Source organism: Metopolophium dirhodum, chromosome 1 (assembly GCF_019925205.1).
Source record: "Metopolophium dirhodum isolate CAU chromosome 1, ASM1992520v1, whole genome shotgun sequence".
NCBI classification, from domain to species: Eukaryota; Metazoa; Arthropoda; class Insecta; order Hemiptera; family Aphididae; genus Metopolophium; species Metopolophium dirhodum.
The window spans coordinates 50169976-50187603 of NC_083560.1; the positions used below are offsets into that span (position 1 = coordinate 50169976).

Genomic DNA, 17628 nt, shown 5'->3' on the forward strand with positions numbered 1-17628 from the left:
AATAAAATATGATATTTTTTAATTATAAATTATAATATTCATCATGACATTTACAATATTTGAAATATTAAAAATCACTTCTATTTAAAGTTTAAACTTAGTAAACTATTGTTAATCAATCATACTCCATTTTCAAAATTAAAATCCATCAAATCAAATTCCTTCACAGTTTTGTCTAGCTTTTTGGTCTAAGAGCCACTTATTTCATCGACTCTGCGGTCGCAATAATATCATAAAATATACTTATAGTAAAATTGTATAGGCTGATAGACCGTCTTCGCTCAGAATCGTTTTTCTTATACAATGATTGTATATCATTGAATTCAAATTTAACACATCCATTACAGAGACTTATAGAGCAGCGTTTATCAACATGTGGTACGCAGAAAGCTCTTAGGTGGTACGTGCTAAAAAATCACCCTTCATAAAAAATAAATGGAATCATGGAATCATGGAATCATCATTCACATTGAATATTTTTTTGTTTATTTGATATTCATAGTAATTATATAAATAATAATTATAAATATTCTTCTTATATTCTTTATAATATCTATGTTTCTATTTATTCATTCAATGATTTTAAATTTTATAATATTATCATCATTTTGTAGTTCCTAATAAAATAAAATTCCATACATGTAAAACAACGTATACATTTTTGATAAGCAATGTTTTTTGGTCTAGTGGGACATTAACATTTTTTAACTGTGGTGGTGGTACGTATATATAAAAAGGTTGAAAAACGCTGCTCTAGAGCCTAAGGCGGTCGCAGAATGTTATTAGGGGACGCCAATAGTTAATATATATTATACACTTAAATAAAGTTGGTAGGAAGAGGGTCGTATCATCAAAGTAAATTATTTTGGGGGTCGTGGATCAAAAAATGTTTCGCACCACTGCTCTAGAGTCTAGACACCTAAAGTACAGCAGAGTGTTAGCTACTCACCCGTTTTTTTTTTTTTAATGCATTATGTTGAAAAACAAATTAGTTGTTTGGCCGAAAAGGGGGCTGCAGAAGGTGGCTTTAAAATATTCATTTCCTCTCCCGATTCCCATAAAACGTTTTTAATTACGCCACTGCTATATAGTATACCTACTATAGTAGTAGGTACTATATGTATAGCTACTAAAGCGTGTTTCGTATTTGAAAGCGGTTTAAGTCTTAAGCAAATGCATAATACAGTAGGTACCTACTACCTGCAGTAGCGTATCTAGGATTTTTTCTTGAGTGGGTGATATAAATATTTTAATAGACGCGTATTCAACATACACACATCTTCATATTATATACAAGTCGGATTTTTTACAAAAGTTGGACTCTGGGGGGAGGATAACACCTCCATAGCCCCCCCCCTTCCTTAGATACGCCACTGCACTATGGTGATCTTTACGTAATATCATTGAGTATAGATAGTATAGACAGTACTATCTATACTCAATGGTAATATATTAAGTTGTATAATAGTGCATAATACAGACATATAGGTTATAATAGGTATATACCGTAAATATAGTCGATATTATATAATAACATCATATTATGATGTCGTATGACGCTGTCTGGATATAGGAATAGAGAAATAACAACAAAATCGATTGACGAAAAAATTAAGATCACGTTTTTATTGTCAAAAGTCTTATCGAAGAACTACGATTGTTTTGAAGGAAGGTTGAGAATCGTTGTGGTGAGAGTTTTCAATAGTGGTAGGCGACCGGGTATGCGGCCTTGTAGGCTGGGACGTAAGCCTTTTCGTATTTGCCGGGCCAGTATTTGCCGTCGTCTTCGGGGTAGCTCTGGTATGCGGCCTTGTAGGCTGGCACGTAAGACTTTTCGTATTTGCCAGGCCAGTATTGGCCGTCGTCTTCGTGGTAGGTCGGGTATGCGGCGGCCACATAAGCCGTTGCTGGGTACGCTGCTGCCGGGTATGCGGCGGGCGCGTGGTATGCAGCTGCTGTCGCGGGATAGCTGTACGGGTAACCGGTGTAACTAGCGTATGAGAACGATCCAGGGGCAGAGGCAGAGTAACTCAAAATCGCTGTGGACAAAAACGAATAGATCATTTAACGTCTCTATGTATTATAATATAATTTGATTTAAATCTGATTTACAGGAACTGTTCCGAATTTGACGATAATATTATAAAGGTATTATGTAGGTGCGTATATTAAAATGTATATTATTGGCACTCACGAGCTGGGGCAGCGGCGATGTAGGCGTGTTTCTTTGCTCTCACTCCTTCTTCGGCAGAAACGGAGTACACGGCCAAGGCGATGAATATCTGTATAGTGCGGAAAACAGAAATAATAATTGAATATATAATTCGTATTTGATATCATGAGTAAAATTATATGCATAAATATATTATAATAATATTTGATATAAATTATAGGTACAGACACAGCGTAGTGTTTCAGTGACGAATCACAATGCGATATGTATTTTGTCATTTTTATTATAATTATTAAATTGTAAATTTATAATAGGTATAGTGCAATAAAACAGAAGAATAGCTTAACATTTGAAGCTGAATCGTATCCAATTAGAACTACAAATTTGACCAATTCGTTTTTCGTTTATATTATGTAGGTAGTTCGACTAATATATAGATTTATGAAAAGTAATATACCTTATAATCGTAGCACAAATATAAAATATACTCAGATAGTAATTTGTATGTATTTACTGACTAGATAGATACTAACAGAAGCTAGTTGGTTCAAGTCGTGTACGTGTCTAGACAGTTGTTCGAAAACTATGTATCAACTAGTATCAACTATATTGTTGATATATATATATATTTTTAAATCGTTCATTAATAAGCAATCACGTTATAAATTATAATGTAATGCACCAAATAATGAAAACATATTATTATAGTAAATAGTGAACAACTAGGAAATCTGGTTAAAATTATGGTAATGAATAAACGTGTCCGGACAACATAGAATGACGGATATATAGTAGTTGTTGTTAAAATAGTTAATAATCGTACTTAGATACATGATTTCTAATAATAAATTGTATTTGAAGATTAGACGGTATTAGATCGAAACATTCGAGGTTCGTAAAGGAGAAGTTATACTATATATCGATAATGTCTCCAGGGTCAAGAATTTTCTCGAAAATATTATGTCGGTATATAACTGAAACTGACGTGGGAATTTGCATTTGTAATAAACGATCGACAACCATTACGCGGTATATTATGTACGCTGTATGTAGCATTGTAGCTATACAACATTAATAATCTATCAGCCGTACAAGATAATAACATTTGCGCTGCGATATAATATTGTGTTGTTAAAACCACTCACCAGATACTTGAAAGAAGCCATTTCGTGTTTGGTGATTTCTTCTAGCGTTGTCTACAACGAATCTGCAAACTTCAACCTGTGGTCGGTGTGTAACTCGGGATGTGAGGAGATGGAGTGTGATGCCGATGCCTGGTACGGCGGTCCTTATAAATAAACGGCCGGTAGGTATACCTATAATACCGGTAGGTGTCCAGGGTGTTCCGGCTCCTACCTAACGCACAGGGCGTTGCCCGTCCGAAAGCACAAAATCCGGATCACGCACATGCAATTAATATACATTGTACACATAATATTATACGTACACTGGACGACGGAGAGTGCATGGTCACAGTTAAACGGCGAGGCGATGTGACAGTGACCTTGGACATTGGTCGTATATAGATCGAGGAGGGCACCCGCGGTGGCACTGTACAAAAATGTAATAATTTTTTAAGCAATTAAATATAATGATAACGATACAGACACAAAAAATTAGGCGTTGCCGGACATGATGTAGACAGGTATCCTACCTACTGCATGTGCGTGGACACCACGCAATATTATAACTATAATATGTAAATATTATCCGAAATGTGACGTTGCACTCCGCGTAGAGGGTGCTGAACAATCGCTCTTTCAACACCTTGATGGCCTTATGTCTAATATTAGACAATAATAGACATATGTAGGTACACTGCAGTGATTGCAACAGGACGTACAAGAAGTCATTCTGGTTCATGGTGATGGCGGTTGTTGCGCGTAAATAAAAATTATATATTTACATTATATTATTGGACGGGGCACTTGCTCGCAGTAAACTCGAAACGTTGTACATACCTTCATAGTACAGGTACTGTACGTGTAGCATGTGTACTTATTATATTTTTGTCGTAGACATTTCGTGAAGTTTAGTTTTTTTGAAAACGTCTTTTTCACACTTCGTGAAATACGAAAATATTTCATAAAACAGTCAATTGTCAATTAAATGGTCACTTTGATTTAACATCGCGTAATGTTTTTCACAATGCGACATTCGCTTTGTAAAATAAAACATTTAACATTCAAATTTAATATTATTATTTATTATTTATTCATATCATATTTGATACCAATTGTATAGGTACATAAATATAAATTGAAGTATTTTTTAATATTTACATAAAAATACGTAATATTAACTTATAATGACTTTAGTTCTTTACCTATACATTTGGTACACAGTAATATTTATAAATAAATAATAATAAAGTATTTAAGTCTTATTAATTACACTAAAAAATAAATAATTTATTATAACATAAATTCATAATCAAATAGTAGTAGTGTATACTTAAAATAACTAATAATAATTATGTGTGGTACACATCTTACGTTAAGTGCTGACTAATTTTTTAATTAAACAATGTCAATTATTGAAGTAACTAAAAGTAATTCATGAAAACGTGACTATTTCATGTAATGTTTAAGTATTTCTCAAAATGTGAAAAAGACAAGCCGTTTCCACTTCATTTAATGGATAACATTTCCTTGAAAAGATCGATTTCATAAAATTGCTACGACATAATAATATGTAGGTATTATAGGTGTTTGTGTAATAAATTATAATATATTATTATCATTGATTTTACTTGTTAATAATAAGTTTATACATTATACCTAATATGCAAGGCTGGGCAAGTTAACTATTTTTTTTAACTCGTCAAGTTAAGTTAATTTGGAAAAATTTAAGTTAAGTTTAAAGTTAAAAGTTACTTTCCTTTTTTATTTAACTTGTTAAAGTTACAAGTTAGTTGGAAAAAAAGTAACTTAACTTAGTTAAAAATAAATTACTTTTTTTTCATATAAAATTTATAATTACACTATTTACACCTCATGTTAAAGATTTACAAATAATATAATATTATAATGTAGGTTTTATCTTTAAAAAATGTATTTTGCTGTAAGTACCTACTTATTAACTATGAAATTCAACAAAATAATTAAATTATTTGTGTATACCTATTTTATTTTTTTACCTAAAAGTTTTCCAAAGTGATGCTAATACTTTTAAATTTTACTTTGTTATTACCAACTAAGTATTAATAATCAAATTAATTATAAATGTATTTTGTATAGTATTAAATATTGTTCAATTATCAGTTAATAAAATAACTACTTGTCTAAATACAAACATTTATAAAATTAATTTTAATTATTGTTATTTATTAGTAAGAATGATATATTTAATTAGAGATAAGCTATTATTTTATTTTACCATAGTTTTCGTAGATAGCATCTTATGATAACAGCAGTATCAAAAATAAAATAACATGGACATTAACTAAGCTCATAATATGTATTCATACATTAACATTCATGAAATATGGCTAAATAAACAACTAACAACTAGGTACCTAACTCATTATATATTGGCTATTATTATACTTTATGATTTGTTTAAGAAAATTCAAAATAATAGTTAGTTGTAAATATTAAATACTGTTCACTGTTACCTGCTGGCTACTAGCACACAAGCGAATGAATTACTCTCAAATCACTCCGGAATAGATTTTTACCAGTTATCACTGATACCGATTACCACCCGGTTATAGTAAATACAATGGGTCTGGGGTCACTCTCTCACTCCGAGCAAAATTATTCTTAAACATTTCGATGAATGAATATTAATATAATAAACAACAAATTTTAATTAAAACTGACCGTTTACAAGCGTATATGGGATATTGGATTTGGATAATATATGTTTTTCTTTTCTAAATAATAATTAACCGCATGGCACTAATCTTTAATATCTAGACATACTATATTCTGTGAATAAGAAATAATATAAAATATTATTCTTTATTTCTCATAAGTCGTTTCGTATATTTTGATATTTTAGTTTATTTTGACATTCATAGTTCCATTAGCTATTAGCATTGTTTAAATATACAGCAACTATAATATTATAGTATATTTAATCAATGGTAGGTCTCTACTTGTATTTAAATACGTTATTTTGAAATCCAGACATAGTGCACAACACTTCGACAGTCTATAATATTTAGAATACTCGATACCAACATAATAATATATAGCAGAATAATTTATATTTAACATAATAATTATTGTTATTATCATTTTTTTTTTTACTACACAAAATGCTATGATAAATCTTTGGGGTTCGTACAAAGAAAAAAAAACTTAACGTGATTATAAAATAGATTAACGCGTTAAGTTAGAAGTTACTTCTTAGAAAAAAAGTAACTCGTTAAGTAACTTAGTTAAAAGTAACTTAAGTTCTTAACTTAATTTTAACTTTTTAACTCGTTAATGCCCAGCCTTGCTAATATGTATAATCATGAACATAGATCCTAGTATTTATAATCAATGGTAATAGGTACGTTATGGTGTTTAATATGGCTATGCATAGAGTTTTAAAATAAATTTTTTTCAAAATATTTCAAGACATTTTTATAAAATATTTCATTTTTATGAAAATAATAAAATAATAATTTTATCTAAAAGTTTATAGTCATGAACTTTCAAACTAACATTTTAAAAGTTACCTTATTGAATGAAACAAAGAAAATATGTAACATATTTACATATAATGTAGAAGTTTTTTAACAAATTTATATTTTGTATAACCAATTTAAATATAGCCTTTTAGCTTTTAAGTTACAAACTCATAAGCCAACCTAACATCATAAAATATTTTAAAACTCATACAAAAAAATGTTTGATGGTTTTTGTTTATTACTTATTAATTTACTTAATATTGTAAATTATTCCACAATTATTTAAAACTATATTGAATTTATATAATTATAGTTTATATAAATTATTAGAGAAGTTCAAAGCGTTCTAACTCTATAAGCTTATAATTTTATAAATAAGGAAGTATATAATAATATAAGTTATATTACTGAATTACTTTATTGTATTAGACTGTTGATTTTTAATTACCTAAGATTCTAGATTGTATATAATATTTTATACATACAGACAAATATTGTCGATAAAAAATTTCTTGTTCGGTCGAAAATTAAATACAAGGTTGGTTATTATTAGTGGAAATTACGAAAAAAGTTGAGCGCAAATCAACAATCTATTTTTATGAATGTTTGAACTTAGAACTTTGATCATTTCCGTCAAAACCACGAATTATAGCAAACTATTTTGAGTTGAAAATTCAAAATACATTTCTATTTATACCTAAGATTATAAAATGAAATATAAGATTCCACTTACGTTTTCCTACCTTTAACAAAAAAAAGTCTATCTGACAATCAAATAAATTGTTTATGACTGTATGAAGATCAAATTTTTTTGACATTGGATATTCACATGATTTTTCATGAAACAAATTTATTATTTTGTTGTTATTATTCAAAAATGAATAATTGTAGCGAATAAAATATATACGCTTGAAATTTTCACCAAATTTTCATTTTATCATTTCCCATACATGATACAATTTTCAAAACATTTTGACTCAGTTTGTGCTATGTATAGACATTTAAAATTTTCAAATTGTATTGGTTTTTTTTCTTAAATTTCATTAATTTTTTATTTTTGGTGAAAAAATTTAATGCAAGGTTCATTATGTTATTACAATAGTAATTTAAAATATTAAAAATACATTTGCGCGATTTTTTTCGATAAGTATTTAAAGTTCAAAATTTGATAAAATTTATCATAACTCAAATTTAACACATCCCTTGACTACGGTGGTATACAGAAAAATGGTTTCCGCATAAAAATGTCGTATGCAGATAATCGGTCCCCGTCATAATTTTTTACACTGACAATTAATGGAACCTGGCCAATATTTTTCCTAGAGACCATGATCACTTATAAAACGTTTAATGTTGAAAATTATTTTGTGTTTAAGACTTTAAGTATTGAACTTTTAATTATTTTTACTTTGTTTAGTGTCACGGGAATGGTTAATTATAATATATTAAACATTGAATATTTATTATTATTATTATTTGAATTATGTTATATAAGAACATTGTATGCTTGAAAAAAATATTTTTTATTTAACTTTTAAGGTGGAGACCAATATTGCGGCGTTTTTCGTATACTGTACAGGCGTATAGCAAAGTTTTACGCACTTTTGTATTTGCATTTACGGAGTAGATTTGTTGACTTATCAACTATCGTAATTAGCGTTATTTGGATGATAGAAGTTAGCCGAAAACGACGCATGAGTCACGGCTCGGCGCGTGACGGTTGGTTTTTTACTCGGTTGTTTCATTTGACGTTGTAGGATATTTCAGGGACGTTGTAAGAACGTTGCTGGGACGTTATAGGAATCATGTCGGAGGCCGATCAGTTCTACATGTAACAGGAGTGTATGCTGTTATAGCGCGGGCCGTCGAACGAGTGGCTACAACTACAATAAATTGCCGCCGCCGTCGCAGGCACCGCGATTGAAGAAAAATAGCGAGTAGCGCGTGCGACCCTGGTACACTGGGAGCCCGCAACCAGCCCGATGCTGTTACACAAGCAGTACCCTCAAATGTTGGAAAAATGGTTTTTCTAGTTCTTTGTTTTTAAGTTTTTAACATTGAAATATGATTATTTTCACTCACTTTTTTTTTGCATTTTAGGTTATACATAGGCTTAATTATTTGGAAAGTTTTTTTTTTATACTTGGGTCAATTATTTCATTTTTAAACTGCATTTTTATCTAATGCAATCGCGTATTAGAAGAAAAATTAACTTAAAAAAATACAGTTTTTCCATTAAGACGTATCATTCATTATCTGAATACGGATTTACTATTTTGATAGTAATAATTTATAACAAAAACAATAACAGCACCAGTTCCGGACACCCTCCCCCTTTTTTTTCGTGTTATTTACTTATTTAGTAACTTATTTCTTATGAGTTAATTTTTAGTTAAGTTTTATTGTCACGTTAAGTTAATTTTATTCATAAACCAAAGATTAAAAAATATTCCATTTTGTAAAAATGAATTTAAAAACAATAAGTAATAATTATCCAAAATATAAAATATTATATTAATTAATAAAAAATAGTTTATAGTAATAGTTATTACTTGTTATATTGAATATTCACAGAAATTCACAGAATATTAATAATATTACACCAATACGTAATACCATTGATTATAAAATAAATACTACTATTTTTTCTAGTATTTATAAGTTATAACCAATGGTAATACGTTATAATATGTAGGTATCATATTATGCAATTGTATATATTTCATTTAATATTATTGTATTTTGTAATATACAGTAGACGCCGCTTATAAGACTCACAGATATAAGGTTCAGTCGCTTATTAGACTCAAAATCGTCTGGACGTATCCAAATTCATTAAAAAAAAATCGGTTATAAGACTCAAATTTCGTAAAATAAATAGTAGAAAATAAACTTTTTTGGTTATAATCTAGAAATAAATTGGTATTGAAAAATTAAATAATATTCGTGTGGATTATTTCTAGTTTCTGTTGGTACCTTATAACGTATAATAATTTTTATCGCAGATCAAAGTTCACATTTATCGCAACGATTATCGTTATTAGGAATTTGCTAGATTTTGCTAGGTCATTTTCAGAATTTGCTAGTATTTCGTTTAAGTGTAAATCAAAATTCAAATATGCCGGTGCCAACTTGACGCAGCACCGGCACATTGTCCGATCGGCTCGAAAGTGGTACCGAAATATTGCTAGTCATTTGCTAGATTTTGCTAGGTAGTTTTTGGAATTTGCTAGACTTTGGTTTTTCCAGTAACCCGGAAAATGGAGAGACGAAAAACGTTTTAAAAAATCACAAATCATCAATGATTAATGAAAATACATTTAAAAAACGTAATAAAATATACATTTTTATTCTGAAAAAAATTGAAGTAAAAAACTTAATATAATATATTATAATATGTATTTATTGTACAAATTGTCAATATTTCATCACATAGGAGGTTATGTTAATCAATCTTTTTTGCCAAACATTACATATTATATATTATTCTGTGGTATCATCACATAATATCATGCTTACTGCTAATATGATAAACATGACAAATATAAATCTAGATCACAGACAAAAACATCATACAGGACTGTTACAAGACTGTACAACAATATTATTATTATAGTACATAAATAATATTGGTTGAGAAGAGTACGGAAGTATTTACCTAACCTAACCTAACCTACACAATGGCAACGAAAGTAAGTACTTACATCTAATTTATGCAAATAATGTATATTGAATTATTTATTATATATTGACATTTTTTTTATTTATTTTAAAACCTCTAGTATAAAACTATATATAATATATATCGAAATAATTAAGTGAAAATCATTACTCAATTATTGGATGTCAACGTACAATCTCAGAAAAAAAAATAATTGCTCCACCTGTAGTAGATAGGATAAAATCATCGGGATAAAATGTTGAGATTTGAAAGCGAGTTTACTGCATGAGTCCACTGTTCAGACGTTCAGGACTCTTGGATTGTCACTTACACTAGGTACTGATAAGAATTTTAGATCCTGAGCGATGCAATGAGTGGTTAGTTTTACTATAATGTATTAATGTGTTTTTTATCCATATAAATAATTCCTAGGTATATAAATGGAATAATATTGTCTTATAGTTCAACATTTTAGATTCTGAGCAAAGCGATGAATGTATTGATTTTACAATGATGTGTGTTTTTTTTCTTATTTTTTTATTTTTTTATTAATTTTAATTTTTTTTTGTGTCTGTCATCACCTTTTAGGACAATAAAAGTGCTTGGATTTTCTTCAATAGTAACTTTCCTGATAGGAAAGTGAATCTAGTTGGTACTTTGGGGGGTCAAAAGTAAAAATTTCCTAGTAGTTTTCAAAAGCGCCGTGAAAAACAAAAGAAAAATTAAGGAAAAACGGGAATTTTTACGCAAAATTTGTTTTTGAGAAAATCGATTTTGGTTTTTGGTGCAACTCAAAAACAAATGACCGTAGATACCTACTTGAAATTTTCACTGGTTGTTTATATTTGCATTTTCTATACACGATACAATTTTCAAAATAATTTGACTCTTTTTTAGCTGTTTGCGGACATTGTCAGTTTTTAATTTTTTTAGTAAATATCAATTAAATGTTATTTGTTGGGTAAAAAAGCGTGAAAATTTAATATAAGGCTCCTGATATTTTTTTCTAATAGCAGTTGAAAAATATTTAAAATACATAGGCACAATTTTTTTTTATAATCATTTAAATTTTAAATTTTGACAACATTTATCAAATTTATAATTTATTAATTATTTTGTAGTTAAAAAATTATAAAATGTTTAACTTTTATAGCTAAGAATTGAAAGTTGAAAACAAGGTTCCACGTAAATAGGTTATATATAAATCACTTTATTCACAATAATATCATCAAATATACTTGGTAATATCATAGACTGATTGACCGTTTTCGCTCAGAATCGTTTTTCTCATACAATGATATTATATCATTGAATTCAAATTTAACACCATCCATTACAGTGATCCACTTGTAACCTACTGTACAGCAGAGCGACATCCACTTACCCACCTTTTTAGTATATGTTTTTATGTTTTTTTTTTTGTTTTTATTATGTTTTTTAATTTTATGTAATTAATTAATAATTATATAAAATTACTCATATCGACTTTATTGGTTACGTTTGTTTAACTCTGAAAAAGGAATACAAATTTTGAATATCCAGCCACTTAATAATATTTATTTAGTATTGTATACATGTAACTATAATTTTTATATGAATATTGTTTAATAAAATGTTTAGTTTGTTATTATTTTTTTAATAATTATTAACACATAATACTATAATAGGTACATTCATTATGTTTATATGATCTATTTCTTATTATAATATTAATATGTTTATAAGGAGATAACTATAGAATTTAAAGAGCATACAATAATATATAATTCTAGAACTTATCACCTAAAAACCCTAAGATAATACAAGTCCACAATTATTAATAGGCAAATACCCAATAGACCAGAACTGAAATAAGATCCACGCTCAGAGTGTACGCAAATTTGTTCGTAATCATAAATTATATTTTCTTTTCGTTATTTAATAAAAAAATTGCATGTTCTCGTACTTATAGGTACAAGTATTATTCTTTTAGTAAATAAGATATTTATATTTATTCTAACTTATGAACAAAATTTTAATATTTAATAAACCAGTTTATTTCAAATATGTTATCACTTAAATAATTAAACCTGATATGGAAAATATATTAAATCACATTATCATAATATTTCATACGTATTAGATAAATAATGTTAATGTATTTTTATACTTATGGATTTGCATAAACCGCTAATTTTTTTATGCAAAACAAATGTCAATCTAAAAAAATATTGTGTATCTAGGAAATGACTAGCAATATTTCGGTACCACTTTCGAGCCGATCGGACAATGTGCCGGTGCTGAGCCATTTTCCATTTTCCGGGTTACTGGAAAAACCAGTCTAGCAAATTCCAAAAACTACCTAGCAAAATCTAGCAAATGACTAGCAATATTTCGGTACCACTTTCGAGCCGATCGGACAATGTGCCGGTGCTGAGCCATTTTCCATTTTCCGGGTTACTGGAAAAACTAAAGTCTAGCAAATTCCAAAAACTACCTAACAAAATCTAGCAAATGACTAGCAATATTTCGGTATCACTTTCGAGCCGATCGGACAATGTGCCGGTGCTGAGCTATTTTCCATTTTCCGGGTTACTGGAAAAACCAGTCTAGCAAATTCCAAAAACTACCTAGCAAAATCTAGCAAATGACTAGCAATATTTCGGTACCACTTTCGAGCCGATCGGACAATGTGCCGGTGCTGAGCTATTTTCCATTTTCCGGGTTACTGGCAAACCAAAGTCTAGCAAATTCCAAAAACTACCTAGCAAAATCTAGCAAATGACTAGCAATATTTCGGTACCACTTTCGAGCCGATCGGACAATGTGCCGTTGCTGCGTCAAGTTGGCACCGGCATATTTGAATTTTGATTTACACTTAAACGAAATACTAGCAAATTCTGAAAATGACCTAGCAAAATCTAGCAAATTCCTAGCAATTTTATTATGTCCTAGCGTATTGTGCCGGTGCCAACTTGACGGACGTGTATAATTGTTGTACAATGAACGATCAGTCGCTATTCGAATTTCAACGTGTGCTTTTCTTGTTGTTAACATGAGTGCTAATCTAACGCGACGTGCTCTTAGTTTGAGTGACAAACTAGACATTTTAAGAAAATATAATCAATTTCCAAAGATGGGACAACGTGATGCAGCAGTTAGGCTGAACATTTTACAATCGGTATTGGGTAGAATATTGAAGAATAGGAAAGACATTGAATGTGAAGCATTACAAAATGAGTCGCAGAGTCGAAAAAGGAAAAGATGTGAAAAGGATAATACTGTTGAAAGTGCATTGAAAGAATGGTTCGTAAAAGTTAGAAATGAAGATGCTCGCGTGTCAGGTCCTTTGCTTCGCCAAAAAGCTGAAGAATTAGCAGAAAAAAATGGGGAAGGTTGACTTCCAAGCGACAGAGGGGTGGTTCCATCGGTAGAAAAAAAGAGAAAACATTTGTTTCAAAAAAATGCACGGAGAACAAGGTGACGCAGATTTTACGGATGCACATTTTTGGCTAGAAAATGAATGGCCTTCACTCATCTCCGAATTTTCACCCTCTAATGTGTATAATGCTGATGAGACTGGCCTGTACTTTAGAGCACTACCTGAGCATACTTATGTTCTTCAAAATGACAAAGCAAAGGGAACAAAATCTTGTAAAGAACGAATAACGATCTTGTGTTTTGCCAGTATGACGGGAGAAAAAAAGAAACTGATTGTTGTCGGGAAGAGTAAGCAACCTTGTTGTTTCAAAGGAGTTAAAGCTTTACCTGTTGATTATACAGCGAATAAAAATGCATGGATGACTCAAGAAATCTTTAGCCAGTGGTTGATCAAATGGGATAATGAACTAGACAGAAAAATTGTACTTTTAGTAGACAACTGCACAGCTCACAATGTAAGTTTAAACTTGAAAAATATAAAACTGACATTTTTACCGGCTAATACCACATCACTTATTCAGCCTTGTGATCAAGGAATTATTCGTACACTTAAAGCTTACTATAGATTAAAAATGAGAAAAAGGGTAATCACTCTCATTGATTAAATGTTTGAATGTGAGTCAACTTCGACTTTAAAGGCTAATATTAATGACCTTTCCAAGAAAATCAACATTCTCGAGGCCTTACACTTTGTCAACGAAGCGTGGAATAATATTAGTGATGTGACTATTCGAAATTGTTTTCGTCACGGAGGCTTCATCAAAACTGAGGAAGAGGAAGAAGAAGAAGATGACCCTGGTAAAGACCTCGCTGACAAAACATATGAGGATTGGATGGATATAGATCGTGATCTCCAAACTTCTGAAGAGGTATTCTGAGGACCAAATGTGTCAGTATATTATAAATGAAATCACCAATAACAGCGATGAGGAGAATGACGAAAGCGATGAAGAAGAAGTCGACGTCGTAATTAAACCACCATCAAATAAAGAGGTTCTGGAGGCTTTAGACGTGTTAAGGAGAGCTGTCCATCACCGTGGTAATAATTTTAATATAGAACAAAATAAAAAACAAATTAAAATTACAAATTTTTTTCAAAAAAAATAATAAATACATTATAGTATGTACATACATCCTTTATAATTTTTTATTAATGTATAATTTTTATAATATTTTTTATATGTAATATTTACCTATTATAATTTTAGTTTTTTTATCAGGATTATTAAATTTATTCAATAATAAAGTATGTAATATGTGTTAAAGTATTAAAATCAAAGCAAAATATGTAATAAAATAAAATTTATAAATACGTAATTATTTTTTTTTTCCACTTCGCCTATAAGATTCATTCGGTTATAAGACTCACTTTGTGCTGGTCCTAAAGTGAGTCTTATAAGCGGCGTCTACTGTATTATAATTATTGAAAATAGGTACTGTATTTAGTTTAAGTCCAAGTATAAAATATTATTTGCCTTCTTGCATTGTGTTATTCTATGGATAGGTACGGGCTACGGGCTACGGACGCTACGGTGAACGGTGGGTTTTTCATCCTCAATAATAATTTGTCAAACGAAATGATATACGTCATAAATAAATAACAAAATTAAACATAATAAATAATCAATAAATAAAATTATATATTAATTTAAAACATTGAAATTTTTACAAAAAATCATTGTCGCCCAGTTATTAAATATACCATATACCAAAAAAATTCTCTGGGCGACATTTCAGTTGTAAAATGAGTGCAAACTATAATATATTAATATGTATCTATTTATATTTTATAATATCCATAATATTACATATATAATATGTAAAACATTTTAATTGTTATTTGTTATTATTATTTGTACACGATAGATATATTCAATTTGTACTATGTACTCTGTTGGTAGTAGGTAGTCGGTACCGGTGTAGTCCAATTGGGGTGATAAACAGTACAATTAGAAAAAAATATCTACCTATTTGTTTTCAAAATGCCAAAAAGATGGTGCGTTTTCACTCCAAATTGAAAATCAGAATTTTCTTTTTTAAGGGATGTTGATGAAGTCGAAAAATCGTTTCGTACAATATGTAAATCGGTAGATATTTTCTATAGACCATGGTGGACTTTTATATGGTGGCAGATATAAAACACCATAGGTAAAAGGTATACTACAAAAATTAAAAAACATTTATTGACATCATTGTCAGCTGCATTGCACATAGCTGTATTTAATTATTTATTATTATTATTATTTTATTGAATTATATTTAGTTAGGTAACTTATATATAAATATAGGTACCTATTACCTATGCACACGGCACACCTAATCTTAATTAATCAAGTATCGGCCATCAGTATAAAAATAAAAATAATTTTGTGGTGGAAAAGGTACCTGCTCAGCGGCAACTAATATAGTACTTTTTTTGTGGTTTCATCACTACATGGGAGCCGTACACTTTCACATTCCTTGGTACCCATGCAGCATCGTTTATTTAAATAAGTAAACATATAAATGTGTACATCAGTTAGTTTCGGCTCGCGTGGACCATAACATAGCTTCCGCAACTATCGCTGGTATACAATGCCACAATGGTATAATTACAATGGCTAGGCCAAATGGGAATAGTCCGGGCAATCCCCTCACATAGTGAATTTTTTTGCAGTTTTGCAATTTCGTAGCACAATAACAGTGTGTAATGATATGCTCACACACCATTATAATAAACTAAAATTTTACAGAGTAATAAACAACGGCCAGACTGTCTTCTGTAGAAATCGGTCACATCAAATAAAACCATTAACAACGACAATTAAGATATCGGCTCGCACTTATAACGGTATTACGTAGGATGTGTGTGACTTTATTTTATGCTGTCGCCAAAAAATAATCTATTTCCCAGGCTCACGATAACTTTCTGATAAAGCCGCCTACCACTATCTGGTCAGCATCCTCGTGTCGTCCCTCAAATCAGTGCATGAGCACCAACCACCAGAGTAGCAACCTCTCAAGTCTCAAAAAACCGATTTCAACGAGCGACAACTGGACTCCTTATGCGAGCATTAATCAGTGCGTTCTTTAATTCAATTTGTGTATTTGAAGTATTACTTTGTTTCATCTAAAACCTAAAACTCCTACAATATTATCTACAAACAACTGCGAATCAGGTAAGGCATATAATTACAATATTTTATGCTGATTACAGTTAATACATTCTATGTTTTTTTTCCAAAAAAATATATTATACGGTTATATATTGTACGGTGTATATTTTGATCTAATTCTCGAATACACGATCTCGAGAGCCCTCCGAACACCTGGAGGAAGGTAATAGCGTAATTTTACCACTCTAATTTTACTATTTTAATATAACTATCGACAGGAGTCGTTCTTATATTAATCTTGTTTCTACGTTATTACAAGTGTTCGAAGTCTTCTCGGACCGGCCTAAGCCAGCCGCCCTATACTTCCCGTTCTGAACTTACTCATTCTCTATAGCCGGCCCTAACCCGTCGCTCTCTACTAATATAGTATTACTACTACCTACCTATGTGGCTATGCATTTAAAAACAATTTATTATTTAGTTTTTTTTTCAAGTGTTGCGTATTTTTATATTATTTCAATGGCCACTATAATAAATGCTCAAAAAATTTATATTTTGACGTCAGTAGGTATAACATCTGAAAAAATTATAAATACATTACCTATATCTAATTCAAAACGTCGTTTAGATTTTATATTATGAATTATTTTACTTT

The 17628-nt window shown here is 29.9% G+C and overlaps 3 protein-coding genes across 3 annotated transcripts; 2 read left to right on the forward strand and 1 right to left on the reverse strand.

The window, feature by feature from the left end:
• Nucleotides 1–1599: 1599 nt before the first annotated feature.
• Nucleotides 1600–3477, reverse strand: LOC132946786 (uncharacterized). The gene is made up of 3 exons (XM_061016866.1): nt 3319–3477; nt 2195–2282; nt 1600–2039 (listed from the first exon to the last, which is right to left on the reverse strand). Exons 1-3 carry the CDS (start codon nt 3337–3339, stop codon nt 1699–1701), a joined length of 450 nt encoding a protein of 149 aa, XP_060872849.1. The 5' UTR covers nt 3340–3477; the 3' UTR covers nt 1600–1698.
• A 10015-nt stretch (nt 3478–13492) lies between these two features.
• Nucleotides 13493–13837, forward strand: LOC132939743 (tigger transposable element-derived protein 3-like). Its single transcript, XM_061007087.1, has one exon. It carries the CDS (start codon nt 13493–13495, stop codon nt 13835–13837), a length of 345 nt encoding a protein of 114 aa, XP_060863070.1.
• Nucleotides 13838–13901: 64 nt separating this feature from the next.
• LOC132939748 (tigger transposable element-derived protein 6-like) lies at nt 13902–14756 on the forward strand. Its single transcript, XM_061007099.1, has 2 exons — nt 13902–14462; nt 14517–14756. Exons 1-2 carry the CDS (start codon nt 13902–13904, stop codon nt 14754–14756), a joined length of 801 nt encoding a protein of 266 aa, XP_060863082.1.
• Nucleotides 14757–17628: the final 2872 nt, after the last annotated feature.

Bases quoted from the DNA above. Each gene is read 5' to 3' on its own strand.
- LOC132946786 (XM_061016866.1), bottom strand. From the start codon at position 3,339: ATGGCTTCTTTCAAGTATCTG. The intron at 2,283-3,318 runs GTGAGTGGTTTT...CGCACTATACAG, and splicing joins TGGCTTCTTTCAAGTATCTG to ATATTCATCGCCTTGGCCGT. The intron at 2,040-2,194 runs GTGAGTGCCAAT...TTTTGTCCACAG, and splicing joins CATCGCCGCTGCCCCAGCTC to CGATTTTGAGTTACTCTGCC.
- LOC132939743 (XM_061007087.1), top strand. From the start codon at position 13,493: ATGAGTGCTAATCTAACGCGACGTGCTCTTAGTTTGAGTGACAAACTA.
- LOC132939748 (XM_061007099.1), top strand. From the start codon at position 13,902: ATGCACGGAGAACAAGGTGACGCAGATTTTACGGATGCACATTTTTGG. The intron at 14,463-14,516 runs GTAATCACTCTC...TCGACTTTAAAG, and splicing joins GATTAAAAATGAGAAAAAGG to GCTAATATTAATGACCTTTC.